The following is a 15972-nucleotide window of genomic DNA, read 5'->3' on the forward strand; positions in this document are numbered from 1 at the left end:
GAACTGCATCTCTGCATGCCCTAGCAAGGTTCTTGCAGTCCTCAATGGCTATTTGGCTGCCTTTCCATACTTTCTAAAGTATGCTTCTTTTTTTGCTTTTAATTACACCTAAATCTCATCGTTAAGCTACAGTGGTCTTCTCTTCAGCCTTCTTCCTTTCCCTTTTCAGAGAGGATGGACCATTCTTGTGCTTTCATCAAGCACTCTTGAGTAACTCCCAGCACTCACAAGCTCCTTTGCCCTCCATGGATGCTTCTCATAGAATCCATTGCATTTGGGCTCAGAGCATGTTGAAGTCGGCTCCTCTAAAATTCAGGGTCTTTGTCCTACTACCGGTCTTCAGTGTGCTCAGTAGGATCTTTATCTCCACAATGTTGTTGTCACTGTATCCAAGGCTACCATTTGTAGTTGTGGTGTTAAGTAAGCCTTCTCTGTTTGTGAGCAATAAATCTAGCAATGTGCTGCTGCTAGTCAGCATGTTCAGCATCTGTCAGGAAGCAGTCCTCAATGCATTCCAGGAACCTGATGTACGGCTTGTGCACCAATTTTTTTCCCCAACAAATGTCTGGGTAATAGAAGCCACCCATGAGGATCAGGTTCTGTTGGCCCAAGACTTCCTTGAGCAGCCAAAGTAAGGTTTTGTCGGCTTCGTCATCCAGACTGGGAGTTCAGTAACAGATACCTAACAGAAGATCCCCCTTGGTGATGATCCCTCTAATCTTGTTCCAAAGGCATTCATTCAGTAGAACTGACACGGTCTCCAGAGCTCTCCTCTATATACTCAACTTTCTCTTTCACATGAAGTGCAACTCCATCTCCTCTTCTTCCCTTCCTCTCCTTCTGAAACTGTAACCATCCACTGTGGTCTTCCCATCATGTGAGTTTTCGCACCAAGTTTCTGTGATTCCTATGACATCTTTCAGATTAGGCACAGATTTCTAGTACCTCCTGCTTCTTGCCCAGATCACATACATTGGTATACCACACTTGAGGTGGCTGAACTTAGGGTTCTTGCCTTTGGAAAGGGTTGGGGAGCATTCATTACTGCTCTGGGAGGTGCACTCATCTACCCTGTTGCTTATGGATATACAGGTGTCAACTGCAACCTCTACCTTCCAAGTTCTTTAGTTTAAAGCATGATTCACAAAGTCAGAGTGAGGCTATTCAGCTTTTAGCAAAGCTTCCTGCTTAAACCTCTGTTCATGGTCTTACAAACATAAGGGAGAGGGTTGTAATCTCTGGTCCCTCTGATACAGCGCTGTGGAGCCCCACAGTGCTTTGCAGGTGGAGCAGCACTTCCCTGCGAGCCAGTGTTTGCAGAAGACCTACCGCTAATTTTAGTGGTAGGCAGACTTTTTAAAGATAAGCCAGCCCGTGGAAAATGAGCTCGCCTGACATTTGGCCACAAGCCTCTGCGTGGGAGCTATTCTGAGCAGTTCTGAAGGTTTAGTTTTGTGTAAGCACCCTTGAAGGATTATCTGCCCCATATGTTTTCCCAAGCACTTGTCTGCCTGAGTATGTAAGAGTGCCATAGTCCTAAATTGCAGTTTGTTGTAAGTAGTACCAAAAGCCACAGTACATCTTTTATGGCATCCTTAGATGTTAATAACTCATCAAAGGTTGTAACTAAGATATTGAATGTGGTCATTTCAAATGCTTTAATTTATGTTCTGTCTTATGTTTCATGGGAGGGAAATGCTAATTTTCTTCCTTCTCATTTGCTCCTTTTAAAATTAATCTCTTCTATCCTTTTTAAAGGTGCTAAATGAAACAGACCTTCTTGCCAGTGAGATAAAGGGAAACAAACAGGTTCATTTTGTCTGGGTGGGGGGACAAGACAGGAACTGGCAGAATTAACCAAGCCCCAACTTATTCTAGTCAAGCATCCGATTTCTGACACATAGCACCAACACTTCAGAAGAAAGTACCAAGAACCCTAACCCCACCACCCCCACCACAATGTTCTCTTCTCAGGACAATAATGAGAGAAGGTCAGGAGCCCTGAGGCTAGTTTTTTAATATTTTATTCTAAGTAACATCCAGAGAAGTTTCTAAACTAAGTTAATATTAAGAACACCTAACACGTACCGAGGTATTGTCTTCTAAAGCAAAAAGCCCCAACTTACTAAGGTCCACAGACACACACAGCATCCAAGTGAGAGTTCCACCATCCAGCTGTACAACTGATCTTGTTTACTGCTAGACATCAGTGATGCTAGCTGCCAGGATGGTCAGCTCAGTTCCCTGTACAGGCCCTGGGGAAAAACAAACACTTGTATTTTGGCTCCTGCAGTGCCCTGGGATGAAAAATGCACCCTAACCATGCCTATTTATTCTCATGGACTGCAAAAGAAGTAAGGATGGTTAATTAAGCACTACAAGTCTGCATTGATTACACCCATGTGTGGACAGATAGGTCTGTCACTCAAGTTGCTGGATGAGAGTGTACTGAAGCTACTGTTCCAGCAGTACACTTTATGGGGTGAATAATTACTAAATTTTTGCCATTTCCAGCACACAAAGTGCCTTGTTATTCTGCCCCAGAAACACAGTCCCTGCTTCTTTCTTCAGAGAAATTTCTTCAATTTTCATTAATGGCTTGCTCATTTGCTGGTGATATTTCTCAGAATAACAACACTAACCATTGTACCAATTTCTCATCAGAGGCAAGAAACCTTGCAAAAGAAAGCAGCTGTTGCTGGCCATTGCTCAGTCAGCTGTTCTAAGCAATTACTTCTCCTAGGCTTTACTGCTAAAAATAAAAAACTTTGAAGAAACAGTAAATATTGAAAACAAAAAAGCCCATTTGCCAAGACTGCCTTTTGTCCACTGAAGTATGAAATAAAATAATATTTCCCTGGCTGAGTTTTTTTTCAAATCACCTGTTACAACTGAACTTACATACTAACTTCCTGGATATCTGGAATGAATTTACACTGTACCTCGGTGCTATCCTCCTCTGATACGGGAAGGATGATGGGGCACCTCCTTGCCTGAGCCACCTGCATTGCTCCATGGAGGGGCAGAGTGTCTTGTTGGGGACTGTTACTACTATCGTCCTTGCACGCAGCAGCACTGGCAGCTACAGCAGACTGTTAAGGCCATAAAACCATTTCATTAGTACCAGGCCCAGTTGTCCTGCCAAAGGAGCAGGCTTTGGAATTAGAGGTGGCACATCATGTCTTTGCTGAGGATGCCACCAGATGTAGGGTTTTGTTCTGGGATGTGTGTTGGCACATATGGAACATGATGAAACAATCCCCCTTCACCACATGCAGTCAAGCAGTCTACAATGGGACACTTCATTTTCTCTCTCTTTTCACCAATGCACATTAATGGTCTGCGCTGGTCTTCCTGTCCCACCTGCTTGTAATAACAAGAGGCTTCAAGGAAGGCAGATTCTGCCTCCTTCCCTGGTCCTGCACATGGACCAGGCCATACCAAGGGCTCAACAAGTGAAATTATAACCAGCAAAGTACCCTAGGAGGAAAAAGCATGCTCTGTTTCACACCAGATAGGATCTTAGATTTGAATATTTAGGTTTCCATACAAAACTGAAAATATTTTCAATTGTTAGGAGATAACGGGATATTTTTTCTCTTTTTTCTTTTTCATTTTGGTTTAGCACCTGCACTGTAAGTCAGTTAATTGCACATCTCTCCTCTGAGCTCTGCTTTTAGTTCAGCCACTGAATCCTAAGCAGAATGATATATGCTATCTTGTCATATTTAACCAGCCAAAAAACTTCTCCCAGTCAATATTTGCAAATTTCTTTACCGTCTTTTCTAAAGAGCATATTCAGCTTATGCTAAACAAACATAAGCTCAAGTAAAACAAGTAAGTCCTTTAAGATAGCTTGCTATTAGTTCAGGGTTTGTTAGTGAATGATGGCACTGCAGAACTGGTGGGCACTTAACACCTACTGAAATTCACAACAGGCACCCTATCAGCATCTATATCTGATTTCATTATTAGCTAAATTTTGTTTTTAAGAACAAAAAGCCAGATGCCAGTTCAATAATATCAGAAACAACCAGTGCAAAAGACCTGGCTTTTTATCCCATTCAGTCAACACTAGCAATTTTAGGCTTTTGAAATTTCTATTTGAAATGTCGTGTATTCTGGGTATCTCGTTAGGTTTCTTCTTTACCTTCCCCCTCTCTCCCTACCATTTTAAAGGTCACAGACTTGATAAATCGAGAACCTCCTGACAAATAATTTTATGTGTTCAACTGACACAAGGTTTGAGTCATCTGGACCCATTCCCTCCTGCCTCAGCTAGTCTATTGAACACCAATCACACGACAGTGACTTTGCACTTTGTTTGCTTTGATCCAATTATCTAGAACAAAGCTCCAGTGACTATTTTCAGGGCTGACAACGCTCTGCTGTCTAAGCAATGAAACCACTGGGGCTCGTAGCACGAATCTAACTGTTTCCTGTTCTCTGACACCAGATGCAGTAAATTACATTTACTCCCAGATCCCTGAACTCCCAACCCTCTATTCACGATCAGCAGACCCTGTTCCTGGGCGGGACGGAGCAAGCAGAGTAGCTGGTAAGTCTCAAGGAACAAAATATTACAATACCAGTCTAGTAGCCATGAACTTCTGTTGTTACATTACCTTAATGGGTCTGGTGTCCAGATATTGTTTAAATGCCAGGAAATGCCACTTGATTTGTATTTTGTAAATAAGTCAAGGCTTTCTGAGCAGCAATAACTACTCTCAAAACAGTGTCGCTGAACTACATACAAGTAGCATAGGAAACGTGTCAAATTTTTTTGCATGGAAACATTCGGTTCTTTCCATCTCTGCTGATACAAACACATGGTATCTAGCCCATAGTTTTGTCTCCTCCCTTGTCCCATGCAGTTCCCATTAGGATGAACGAGACAGACAGGCACTCACAAGACCCCATATATGCTTCAAACTTTTATGTCATTCTATACTTCTTTGTATATCATTATTTCTTCTTGGGGAAAAGGTGGGGAGAATTACGCCGTGTTTTGTGCTTGGAGTCATACAGAGAATTTTGCAACACTTATTTTTCAGATTGATTATGTGTCTTCAATGTAACAAGGTGATTGTTAAAAGCTGTATGCTTTTCTTATTTTCAAGATGCTGCTTTTCTCAACAATGTATTCCCTATCTCAAGACCAAATTGCTGGTGGCTACTTCAGGGGTGTCCCAAGGAGTGGGAATGAAAGGTGGCTTACTTGAAGAATGGGTCAATTATAGCAAAGCAATGGCTGCAGCTAAGACATTGTACACAGCTGCAGGATATATCATTTTGTTCAGAGGTCCTGTTGCAAGCCATTCCAAAATTTTCCCTTCCACCACTGTTTACCCTGATCTGTCTTAAAAGCAAGCTTTTCCCTGTGTGTTTTGTGCCATTTTGGGAACACCAAGAATGCAGTAATTTCTTTCATTCTTTCAGTAACCCAAAAGCCTTGTTCATGTAGTCCTTGGTAAGAATATCATGTGTGTGCAATAGCTTAAAGAAAGGCACCAGCGTATGTACTCAGAGGTAGACTGTAAGCATCCGTCTTAAAACAAGCTCAAAGCCTAATAAGATTTTTTTTAAAAGAACAGCCTCTGAATCCATGTAATAGGCAGAAGCCAGATCCTATCATCTGCACGTTGGGATCTTGTTGTTGTGAAGCACTGCCTTATGTTACACTGTAATTAAAACTTGTGCAGAAAACTTGTGAATACAGGCTGTCATCTTCAAGTACTGCTTTCAGATTCAACTCTATTGTCAGATAGTTTTGTATTGTATTAATAGAGCACATTTTGCAGTAAATAAGCTCTGCTTAAATAAAGACATTTCAGAAATCAACAGTGGTTTGATTTTCAGCTACTTTGACAAGCTGGGCTGCTAGGTTCTGCTGCAGACAATGAACATGACGCACCAGGCAGATAAGCCAGGTTCTGTTACTCACCTCACTTCTCCCATGGCAATGCATTTCACTAGTGAAGAGCTTTCTAAGAAACTCACTTATGTCATCCCTGGGGCAGGTCGTAAACCGCATGTTGTGTCAATATCTTAAAAACACTGGTGTTGAAATGAAGGTAAAAGAAATGAAAATGTTGACAGTGGCAAAAGCTTAAGCAAACTAGCCAAACATAGAATACATAAGGACCACACTTGTTAACTTTGTAGATAAGATCAGCCAGTAGGACAGTCTTAAAAGCAGTGCTAGAAATTGTTGCCCAAAGTCTTCCTACTAAGTAGAATATTGTTACTTATCAGTACTCCATACCATAGATAAAAACATGTATCTTGCAACTCTTCTTACATATGGCCAGGTCCACATAATTTAACTATCAGATTTTTCCCTCTCTGCTTCTGAATTCAGGCACATTATACAAGCCTTCTTTTAATGCACACTACTGAATGAAATTTGTTCATTAAAGCAGGGAGGGTCTGGCAGATGGCACCCTCTTCTGCACTAAAAATACATGCAATAACGTGCCACTCAACCATTTCACAGGCAAGTCAGCAGCCTTTACTGCAAAATCATGCCCCAGACAATAATGTCATTTTTCAAAGGTGAAGAGAAGCACAGGAGCTCCAAGGGAGTTCAGGACCCTGCTTCTCACCAAGAAGGTAGCAGGGGGCCAGTCGATGAGCTGGCAGTGCCTTCTCTGCAGGACTGTGGTGCTCAGGGCAAATCAGAAACTTCTGCCCATCACAGGTGATTTTCTGGATGTGTTGTTTCTCCCTCATATTTCAGCTTTGCTTCAGTTCAGCTGAGTGCCACTGAAAAAGCTGACAGTGCATCAGTTTTAGCATCTGCACCATAGGCCAGCCAACCCCTACTTTTATGTTTTTTACTGTAATGTTTGCAGTTTTTGAACAATACCTGACTGAGCAGCCGTGGCGAGGTCAAGTGATGTTCAGAGCCCACTCACCCAACGCCCTTCGGCCAAGCCAATAAACAAAATTCCTCTTCCTTTTCTCCTCCCACTCAAGAAACTGCACCTAGAAGGGAACAAACTCCAGAAAGTGAGTGGTGGCACCTCCATCTTTTTATTTCATCACCCTTTACAAGCTGGATTAAAGGCTTCGGGGCAGAGTTATTTGCATGAGTCTTGAAGCACACTTGCCCACCAGCTCCTGGGCTGAGACAGTCTCGAACAAGTGATTCATGTCAGCTGCTCTCTGAGCTGCACCATGATGCAGCTTGCCACAGCTCCTCGGACCTACCTACTTGAGGGCTAAACTGCTACTGGCCTTGGGGCAGCAGCATTTTTCCTGATTTCCAGCCCAAATCTCCCATTTCAGTCCATGCCATCTGCCCTTCAGCGTCCTGGTACACACCTCAGAGCAGAGCCCAGCTCTCCACCCTGCAGCCTCCTCCTGGCTGCTGCGCGATGGTCAGGTGTGAAAACTCCAGCACGGGGAGGGGAGGGGGACATCAGAGAACTGTTATCCCTACTTCATTGTGAAAATGGGCATCCTGTGCTCCTGGTCATGACAGCTATTGACACAGCTAGTCCATAAACCTCCCAAAGCAGTGGTAAAACACAGCCCTTAGGGATATACCCCTATCTTGCAGTGGCTGAGGTGAAATCCCTACTTCTGCAGCCCAGTCCAGCCTTCAGCAAAGCTTTGCCCTCAGAAGTAGTGATGCTCCTTCACCCACTGGCACCTCCATCCTTGGGCTCAGTGCAGGTGGTTGCGTGGTATTGCACTTAACCTAACCAGCCCTGTCAGGGCCAACCAAGGTCTCAGCAGATGCAAGATGGCCAGACTCCCATTTGGCTGGGCTGCCTACCAGACTGCACTCCCTGGGGACAGAGGAGACCATTTCCTGGGGCCAAGGACGGACCCACTCTGCAATACATGAATTTTCTGTTTAGAGCTATAGGGGGGGTCATGATGCACATTATGATAAACTTCCTGTTGCGGATGAAACACTTTGCTTTAATGATACATTAAAAAAAATCTACTGTGTGTGAAGAGTAAGGCTGAGGGAATATACTACAGCAAGAGTAATTTTCTGTATTCATGATTTTTTAAATACAAGAATGCCAAGCTACATTGGTTCTTGGGGCAAGGATATTCTGTACTCACTTGAAAATATGTCAGGAAAAAAAAAAGCCAGCACATCAGTTTGTGGTGTCCCCAGCTAAGACAAAGCACAATTACACCGTTGAGGTTCATTGGTGGAAATGGTCACCGTAAGTTTCACAAGCACTTGTCACTGCCTGTGGTAATTTGTAATTAAGTGTCTGTGGATGTCTGTCCAGGAGCCAAAATGTCTTCATCTGCATACAAGGAATGCTTAAACAGATGACCACTTCTGGAAAATCCGTGAGACCTTTGTATGTTTATCTTTGAGAAGCTGTCCAGTAAGATGCCATCGTATCTCATAACGGGTGTTAAAGCAATGTAGACTGCCTGTCTATTCCTACTGTGTGGTCTCTACAATTTTCGTCTTGTTACTGCGTCCTTCTTAACCGCGAGAAAAGCTTCTTTGCTATTCGATAGCAGCATCCCTTACATGATTGTTTTTACCTGTTGTTTCATGACATTTTGAAAATCTGTTCATTACTACTTTTTTCTTCAACTTTGGAAATGGTGCTTAGGGTCTAATTCAAACAAATTAGGGAGCACTTCCTGGCCTTTATGTACATTCTCTTAATGTGCAAGCAGAGATTACTGTTGATGCCTTGGTGAGGGAGCTGAGACACTTGCCCTGCCATGCATCTGTGAGAGAAATTATCCCATTCCTGTGTGATTTTGTTTTCTCATCTGTAGAACAGGGGCAAACAATGTTTCTTCACCTCTCTAATATGTTATGATTGCTACGGATGAAAGAGTTAAGCAGGAAAAAGCATTGATAATAAAACAGTTTGGGTGTTGCAGCAAAAAAATTCATTACCAGCTAAGTGGCAGTTTGATGGTAGAGCAGAAAAAGAGAGTAGAGATGTTCATGGAGACGAGTTTCTTTCTGAATTTTGAGGCAAGGTCAGAATGGAAAGGTTGAGGGCAACCTGCATGCTGTCACCTCCTTTGTCTAAATTACACCTAACCCAAGTGCTCTTGGTGCTCCTATTTGATTAGAGACAGCTCCACATAGCATGAGCTGGAAGACTAGGTCCCATTTTCCACAGGGCAAGTAGCCTCTAGCTGCAAAAAAAGCTGTAACTATCTCTGTCCACAGCATTACATCCCACCTCTAACACAGAACGCTTGGCCCTTGAGAAGCAGGAGGTAGGAGAAGGGGCATGGTAGTTTTCTTTGTCTGTTTGGCAATTAACCATTCACTGGCTTTTTTTGTTGTAACATGCACTTCCTCTCTTGTTTTCATTCAAGCTTTGTGCACCATGGAAATTAATGTGGAGAAAGACAAACAGACAGGAGAGACCAAGATTGTCTCTGCTTCACCTGTTGGCCCAGATGAGGCCCATCAAAGAGGATTCAAAGTCTATGATGCTGGTACCAAGGTAGTCTATGAGGTTCACTCTGGTGGCACAGTGGTAGAAAATGGAGTACATAAATTAAGCTCAAAGGACGTAGATGAACTTATGCAAAAAGCTGGACAATCAAGTGTAAAAGGAGGGTATGAAACAATGACTGTGTCAGACAGAAATACGGTAGCCGATGGAAACCTTAGCCATATGAAGGAGCAAATGCTCTTCAAGGAGGCAAAGCTGGAAATGGTACACAAACCCAGCAAAGGGCATGCTGTGAACCCTCAGTCCCAAGACAAACCCGGCGGTGGCGAAGCCCCGGAGGCAAGCACAGATCAGCCGGTGACAATGATATTTATGGGCTACCAGAACATCGACGACGAAGAGGAGACGAAGAAAGTACTAGGCTACGATGAGACCATCAAGGCAGAGCTGGTCCTGATCGACGAAGATGACGAGAAGTCGTTGCGGGAGAAGACAGTGACAGATGTCTCCACCATGGACGGGAATGCCGCTGAGCTGGTCTCTGGCAGGCCCCTGTCAGACACGACAGAGCCCTCCTCTCCTGAGGGGAAGGAAGAGAGCCTGCCCTTGGAAGCCGCCCCAGGTACACAAAAGAAAAAGCGCTGTCAATGCTGTATTGTCATGTGATCACCTCCTTCCCCGCTCCAGGCAGCGCCTGCTCCATCACTTACCTAGACCTCACTGTACTTCTAACTGCAATACTGTGAACTGGAAGTGAATGCCTCCATTGCCTTGCAGTTGGGTTGCTTTGCTTTCTAGTTCTTCAGGAAGAGGAACGCATGGTTATTTTCCCATCAGACGTACTATTTGGGGAGGAGGTGGGGTGGGTTTTGCTTCTTTTTTTGGTTGTTGGGGGTTTTTTTTCCGTAATATTGCAGAGTGAGAGATAAGTGGGAAATGGAACAAAAGTTTTCATATTTCTTTGATTTTTATATATATATAATATATATATATATAATGAAAACACTTTTTACATTTTCTCTGGATATCTGGCAGGCTTGATCAGATTCCTAGGATTTTGTGGGATTCTGAGTTTCACAGCAGCCAGATATGAGAGCCTTAAAAAGTATTGCTTCTCCTTTTAAGAAAAATCACATTTAAACATTATTTTACAGATCTTATTTTTTATTTCTTGTGGGGAAGGCTGAGATAATTTTACTGTTTTAATTTGCTAAAACTCAGACAAGTCTTTCCCAAAAAGTTCTCATGGTTTTGTTTATGGTAACTTTCCATTTTAGTTTGCGGTGTCAGAAAAACCTATCAGCCGTTTCTGCTTATTGGTGATACCAAATGTGGACATTGATTATTCTTTCTAGAAGATGTATGAATGATGGTTTTGCCTTATATAAATCTTCCAGATTACAGTATTGTATGCGTACTTCATCTCCCCAAATTACAGTTGAAATTAACTTGACATGAAAAAGATGCAGCTGTCACACCAACAGAAATGGAGTCACTGATCTAATTACTTGCCTTTCAGTAACTCTGCCAATGTTTATACACGAAGTTTTCCTGCTGAACTCCAGTAGATGAGAGATACTATCTATTTCCTTAGAATATAAATGAACTTCTCTCACTGTCTAACCCTGTTCCCACTGGATTCAGTGGTGAAATTCTCAGTGCTGGGAATGGGGGCAAGGCCAGAATTTTATTTTGTAATTCTTAGGGAAGCATAATTTCTCATCAGGTGTACCTCCAGTGCACCTGCATAATGATAGATGATGGGGCTGATCCTGCCCTGCTTACCCAGGTGAAACTCCCGTGCAGGCCCACCGGAGTTTTGGTGGAGCAGTTGTTTTGGGAGAAGATCCTGCAGCCTCAAGGCTAATATTTTCAAAAACTGCTGGTGGTTTTGGATGCGTCACTTTCTGGTGTGGGACACTTAAAAGAGGCCTGATTTCCAGTAAATTTTTCTTCATCTGCTCTCTGAAAATCAGGCCTGTTAAAAACAACTCAAGGTGAAAATGTAAAAAGGCAAAGGCATCCAAAATCAGTAGATGTTTCCTTGTTTCTTGGTCCTTTGATTCTTCTGACTACAATGAAAAAGCAGCCAGCTTTTTCACGGTGAGATATTATGAGCCTGATTCTTGTCTCACACTGGTTTTACTTAAGTGTAGCTTCACTCACTCTAGTGGAGTTAGTCTGGATTTATAACTACACAAGTGAGATTAAAAATCAGGATTTACATTTTCTGATAGTTTTTAAAGGTGTCGAAGATTATTTTGAAGTGTCTTTGAAACTATCAGTCTTTAAAAATCAATAACAGCAACTGAAAAACAAAATAAAAAAATTAAAAAAAAAAAACAACAAAAAGCCTCTTTTCAGTCTGAGGTGGTTCCTATGATATTTCTGTTCTTTCTTGGATGGTGCTTATACTGCATTAATTGTTAGTTCAGAGCATCCAGTTAAACAGTTCTTGCTCTGTACTCTTTTCTTTCTGTGCCAGTAAAAAAGACATTTGCTCACAGTGGTGGTAATATGAGGCACACTGAAAACATACACACAGAAAAAATGCAAAAGTTAGTTCCAGCATTGGGTCACTGAGCTGTCAGTGTGGAGCTGGTCAATGTAACTTCTCACCACTGCTCAGGTGACAGAAGAAAAAAGCAAGCGGAGTGTAGGAAAAGACAGCCACATCTGTATGACACCTGCAGAAATTTTGCTGGCCGCCGTATCTGCTGCCGTGACCATGTTTAATAGACTTCCACACTCTTCCTCCGCCTCCCCTAGGGGCTTTTCAATGGGAGAAGGACCAAACTCACCCACAGAAGCTCTGCACATCATCTCTTGACTCAGGCTTAGGTGGTTAATTTTTATCAAAGAGCGTAACGGCCACTGAGCCCTGCATTGTGACAGTAGGTCTGGTGGCTGTTGCTTGGAAACTTGCAACCTGTGTCTTGTGGTTTTTTTTGTATGGGTTGTATGGGGTTTTTCTTTTTTCACAGAAATGCTAAGCATTTACAAATCTCAACATTTCTTAAAACCAGACCCTGCGTTTTCAGCCCCAGGGTGGCCTGGCGAGGGTGTCCCCAGACACGTTTAGGACCCCAAAGCACTGCAATGCAAGGGATGAAGCCCTTTCCATCTCAACCTTGCTCCGTGAGCACTGCGGGAGCCAGGCGCGCTTTGCAATAGTTCTCTCAGTCTGGGGTCTGTTCACCTCATCAGTAACACTCAGAAGGAAATCTTCCAGACATCTCCTCCTGGCCTGGCCAGTCGTTTCGTTACTCACCACCCTTCTGTCTGCAGGCGTGATGCCGCCTTCATGGCCACTCTGGCCTCCCGGTGTCTTCCCAGCCCAATCTTTATTCCCTTGCTGCTCCTCTCCCCTGTGAACATGTTTTCCCAAAGCCCTCTGCTTGGCAACTTTGGGGTGTGGTCTTTACCCTAACCCACTCTGTCCATGCATCTCTTCAGCCATGTGTTCCCCTGCCAGATGACCTTCTGGTTCAGCACAGACGCAGCACTTTGGGGATGACTCCCTTAGCGGACAGATTTGGGAGATGTTTGCTGAGCCTGGGACCAGAACGTGTCTGAGACCACTGCACCATCTGAGGCACAACGTGGTGGGGAGATGGTGGCACACAAGAGTCCAGAAGTGGCTCTTTAGTGGTTAGAAGTAGAGCACAAGCCTTAAACCTTAAACCTGCCAAATACCTACTGCTCAGTACTTGTAGCTTACATTGAGTGCCTAGGAAGGCCAGTGTTTTTTATGTGTTCATACGAACTCCATGGTTAATGGGCCCCAAAAGATCCAGAAAAGCTGAAGGCTTGTCTGCATAGGGTTTGTCTTTATGGGTCAAAGGCGGTTCCATGTCTGAGGTCAAGAAAAACACGAAACAGGAGCAAATCGGTCTCAACTTGGAGGGCCTTAGCTATGTTGGCTGAAACACATTTACTCCAATCATCCTCCTCCGCCACGGCAGCAGCCCAGCAGCCACCGTGCCTGGCTATCGGCGTGCCCGTTCTAGCCATTAGCCTGCAGCCAAGTTACGGAGAAATTCAAATGCATTAGCCTAGGCTGATGAATGTAAACTGGTTTTCCAGGGCTGCTTTGGGCTTCGAAGGGGTCGGTTTTCACATCGCCCTCAGACAGGAAGCTGCCTGTGGAAATTCATGCACAATCAGGCGTGAAAGCAGAGGTCCGCTCAACGGTCAAGCAGAGAGAGATTTTTGTAAGGATCATTATGGGAAGGTGTTTTTGTATTGTTTTAAGCATTTTCATGTCTGTTTAACTTCTGCCATCACACATACATTTTCAGTTTCAGCATGAGGGGATACAAAACAGTAGAGTCAGAAACTGGTTACATGATAGCATTTTACCACAACAAACTGCTCGCCTTAACTTTTGTAAGAAAAACAAAAAAAAAACCTCTTTTCAGTGTCTTTTCCTAGACTGGGAAAAAGTAACCTACGAGACTTTTTTATATTTTGTATTTTCTAAGTTTCTATGAACCCACTTTCCATGTTGTCCCGTGTTTGCATTCAGGGACTGTTTCTTTTGCAAACCACTACATATTACTTCCATTCTTTTTTTTTTTTTTTTTTTACAGAAGAAAAACATAAATCAGAAAACACAGCATTATGATTAGTGGCTAGGCAATCTCTTTCAATTACAAGAATATCAATACAGAAAGAAAAGAATTACAGGGTTGTTTTCTTTATTTAATTTCCCGTGGCTGATGTACTGTATGGTGTATGTTTACAGAACTCCTCTGGTCTGCCTTTGTGATGTTATCTAAATGAATGACAAAGTAGGTATGATGTGCCATTTGACAGTTTGCCTTAGCACTCTTGGTTTTCCTTCTTCTTTTTGTATCTTTCTTTTCCTTATTTTTTCCCAAAAAGTGCAGGCTGTATTCCAAAGCTGTATAAACACAACATTATCTTTCAATCCCCAGCAAGAGAAGTGTGCATAAGCCCTTCTCCATGAAGCGTACCTCTACCAGTGCAATAGAAGACCTCAGCCCTGCAAACAAAAATGCATATGCCTAATTCTGCTGTGTGTAGACCTATTTCAGTCAACAGGACTACTCACAGGAGGAATGTGTGGAGGTGTCTGCAAGATCAGGGTATGAGCGATTATCACAGGGTGTAGTTTGGGTGTTATTTGTGTACCTGTACCAATTTTATGCACTGCTGAGTTTGTCCAAGTTGGTGTGACCTAGAAGCTAATTCTGAGGTTTGCTACTTCTGCTGAGAAAAACACAAAACAAAATGGTGCTTAGCATCTGGTCGGATCAGGTTCTGAGTCAGCATTGCTACCACAGCAGTGGTATTCATGAGCAAATATTAAATGGGACTGCCCTGATACCTAATATATTAGTCCCCTGCCATTCTACCTAAGTTCATTACCAAATAAAATTGTAGAGATACAACAAATTCATCAGAGCAGAAAGACAGCATACAGAGTTGCTACAGAAACAAAAGGTGTTCTTGCCTTTTGATTTAGTCCAACAACCAAATGGTATACTTGGAAAATAAGTGGGGATATAATAGAAAATGTAGTATTTTACATTTGCATATTTTTTTAAGGAATAAATATTTTTGTAATGATATACAAGCCCTAAATGGGGTTTGAGTTTCTGAATATCATTCTACCCATGACATTGAGCCTTTGAACTTTTTCATATGTTTGTGACAATGCCCAGCTTCTTGGGATCTTTTGTAGACCTAACCACAATTTTCTCCAGGAAGCAGGATCACAACACTTTTTAAAGAGTTAAGTTAGAAGAGTAGAATCCAATATACGTGCTATGAACACAGCTAAATAAGTGAATTTATTTCACAGAAAAAGTGGACCCATGCTTTCTATAGCTAGACAAACTTCTTTATCTAGAAAGCCAACATGGTAGGCAATAGCTATCTACTTTCAGTACAGAGATATGGCTAAATAGGAGAACTGTATGTTTTTTCACTTTATCATGCTTTATCCAAGTTGAGATTTGAAAATTAAAGAGATGGTGCCACTGGAAGGAGTAGACCAACATTATTTGGACAAAGTTGAGGATTTTCCCACAGGCTGAGATATGGCATCTTTATTTTTTCTACACTCACTCAGTTTCCACCAGTTCTCTCTAATAGAAAGTTTAGGATTAGCTCAGATTATGTTTCATGAGCCTTCCGGGCAGCACGAGTAAACTTTAGTTCTGAGCTTAATCAGAGGTCGCAGGCTATTACAATACCCTACAAAAATGTGGACTGTAATTTTTGTATGTAAAAAAGTTGTATAAAATGGCTGAATTTATTAAGTTTAGAATATAAAAGGATTGTCATCTAGTCCAAAGAGAATATAAATCCAACTTGTAATATAAATTTAGAATAATAACTTAGCTTGTAAATAGTGACAAGGGTGCATGAAGTTCTTAAAAATGTCCCACTTGTATTTAAAAATCAAAGCATTATAAAACCGAGCCTTTCTCCTCATGGGTTCAAAGAGTCTTGCAAAATCTATAGCTTTTTTCCTGTGGTGGTTCCACTTAGGCTGTTCAGAAGTTTAGGAATAGATCACTTTTCTTAAAAG

The 15972-nt window shown here is 42.4% G+C and overlaps 1 protein-coding gene across 1 annotated transcript in view; it reads left to right on the forward strand.

The window, feature by feature from the left end:
- Positions 1-15972, forward strand: part of LOC104335458 (PALM2-AKAP2 fusion protein) — a 230588-nt gene that overhangs the window by 69651 nt on the left and 144965 nt on the right. The window contains 2 exon segments of the mRNA XM_075447212.1: positions 4457-4558; positions 9328-10032. Coding sequence (XP_075303327.1) covers positions 4457-4558; positions 9328-10032 — 807 coding nt within the window.

This window comes from Opisthocomus hoazin, chromosome Z (assembly GCF_030867145.1).
Source record: "Opisthocomus hoazin isolate bOpiHoa1 chromosome Z, bOpiHoa1.hap1, whole genome shotgun sequence".
In the NCBI taxonomy this organism is placed as follows: Eukaryota; Metazoa; Chordata; class Aves; order Opisthocomiformes; family Opisthocomidae; genus Opisthocomus; species Opisthocomus hoazin.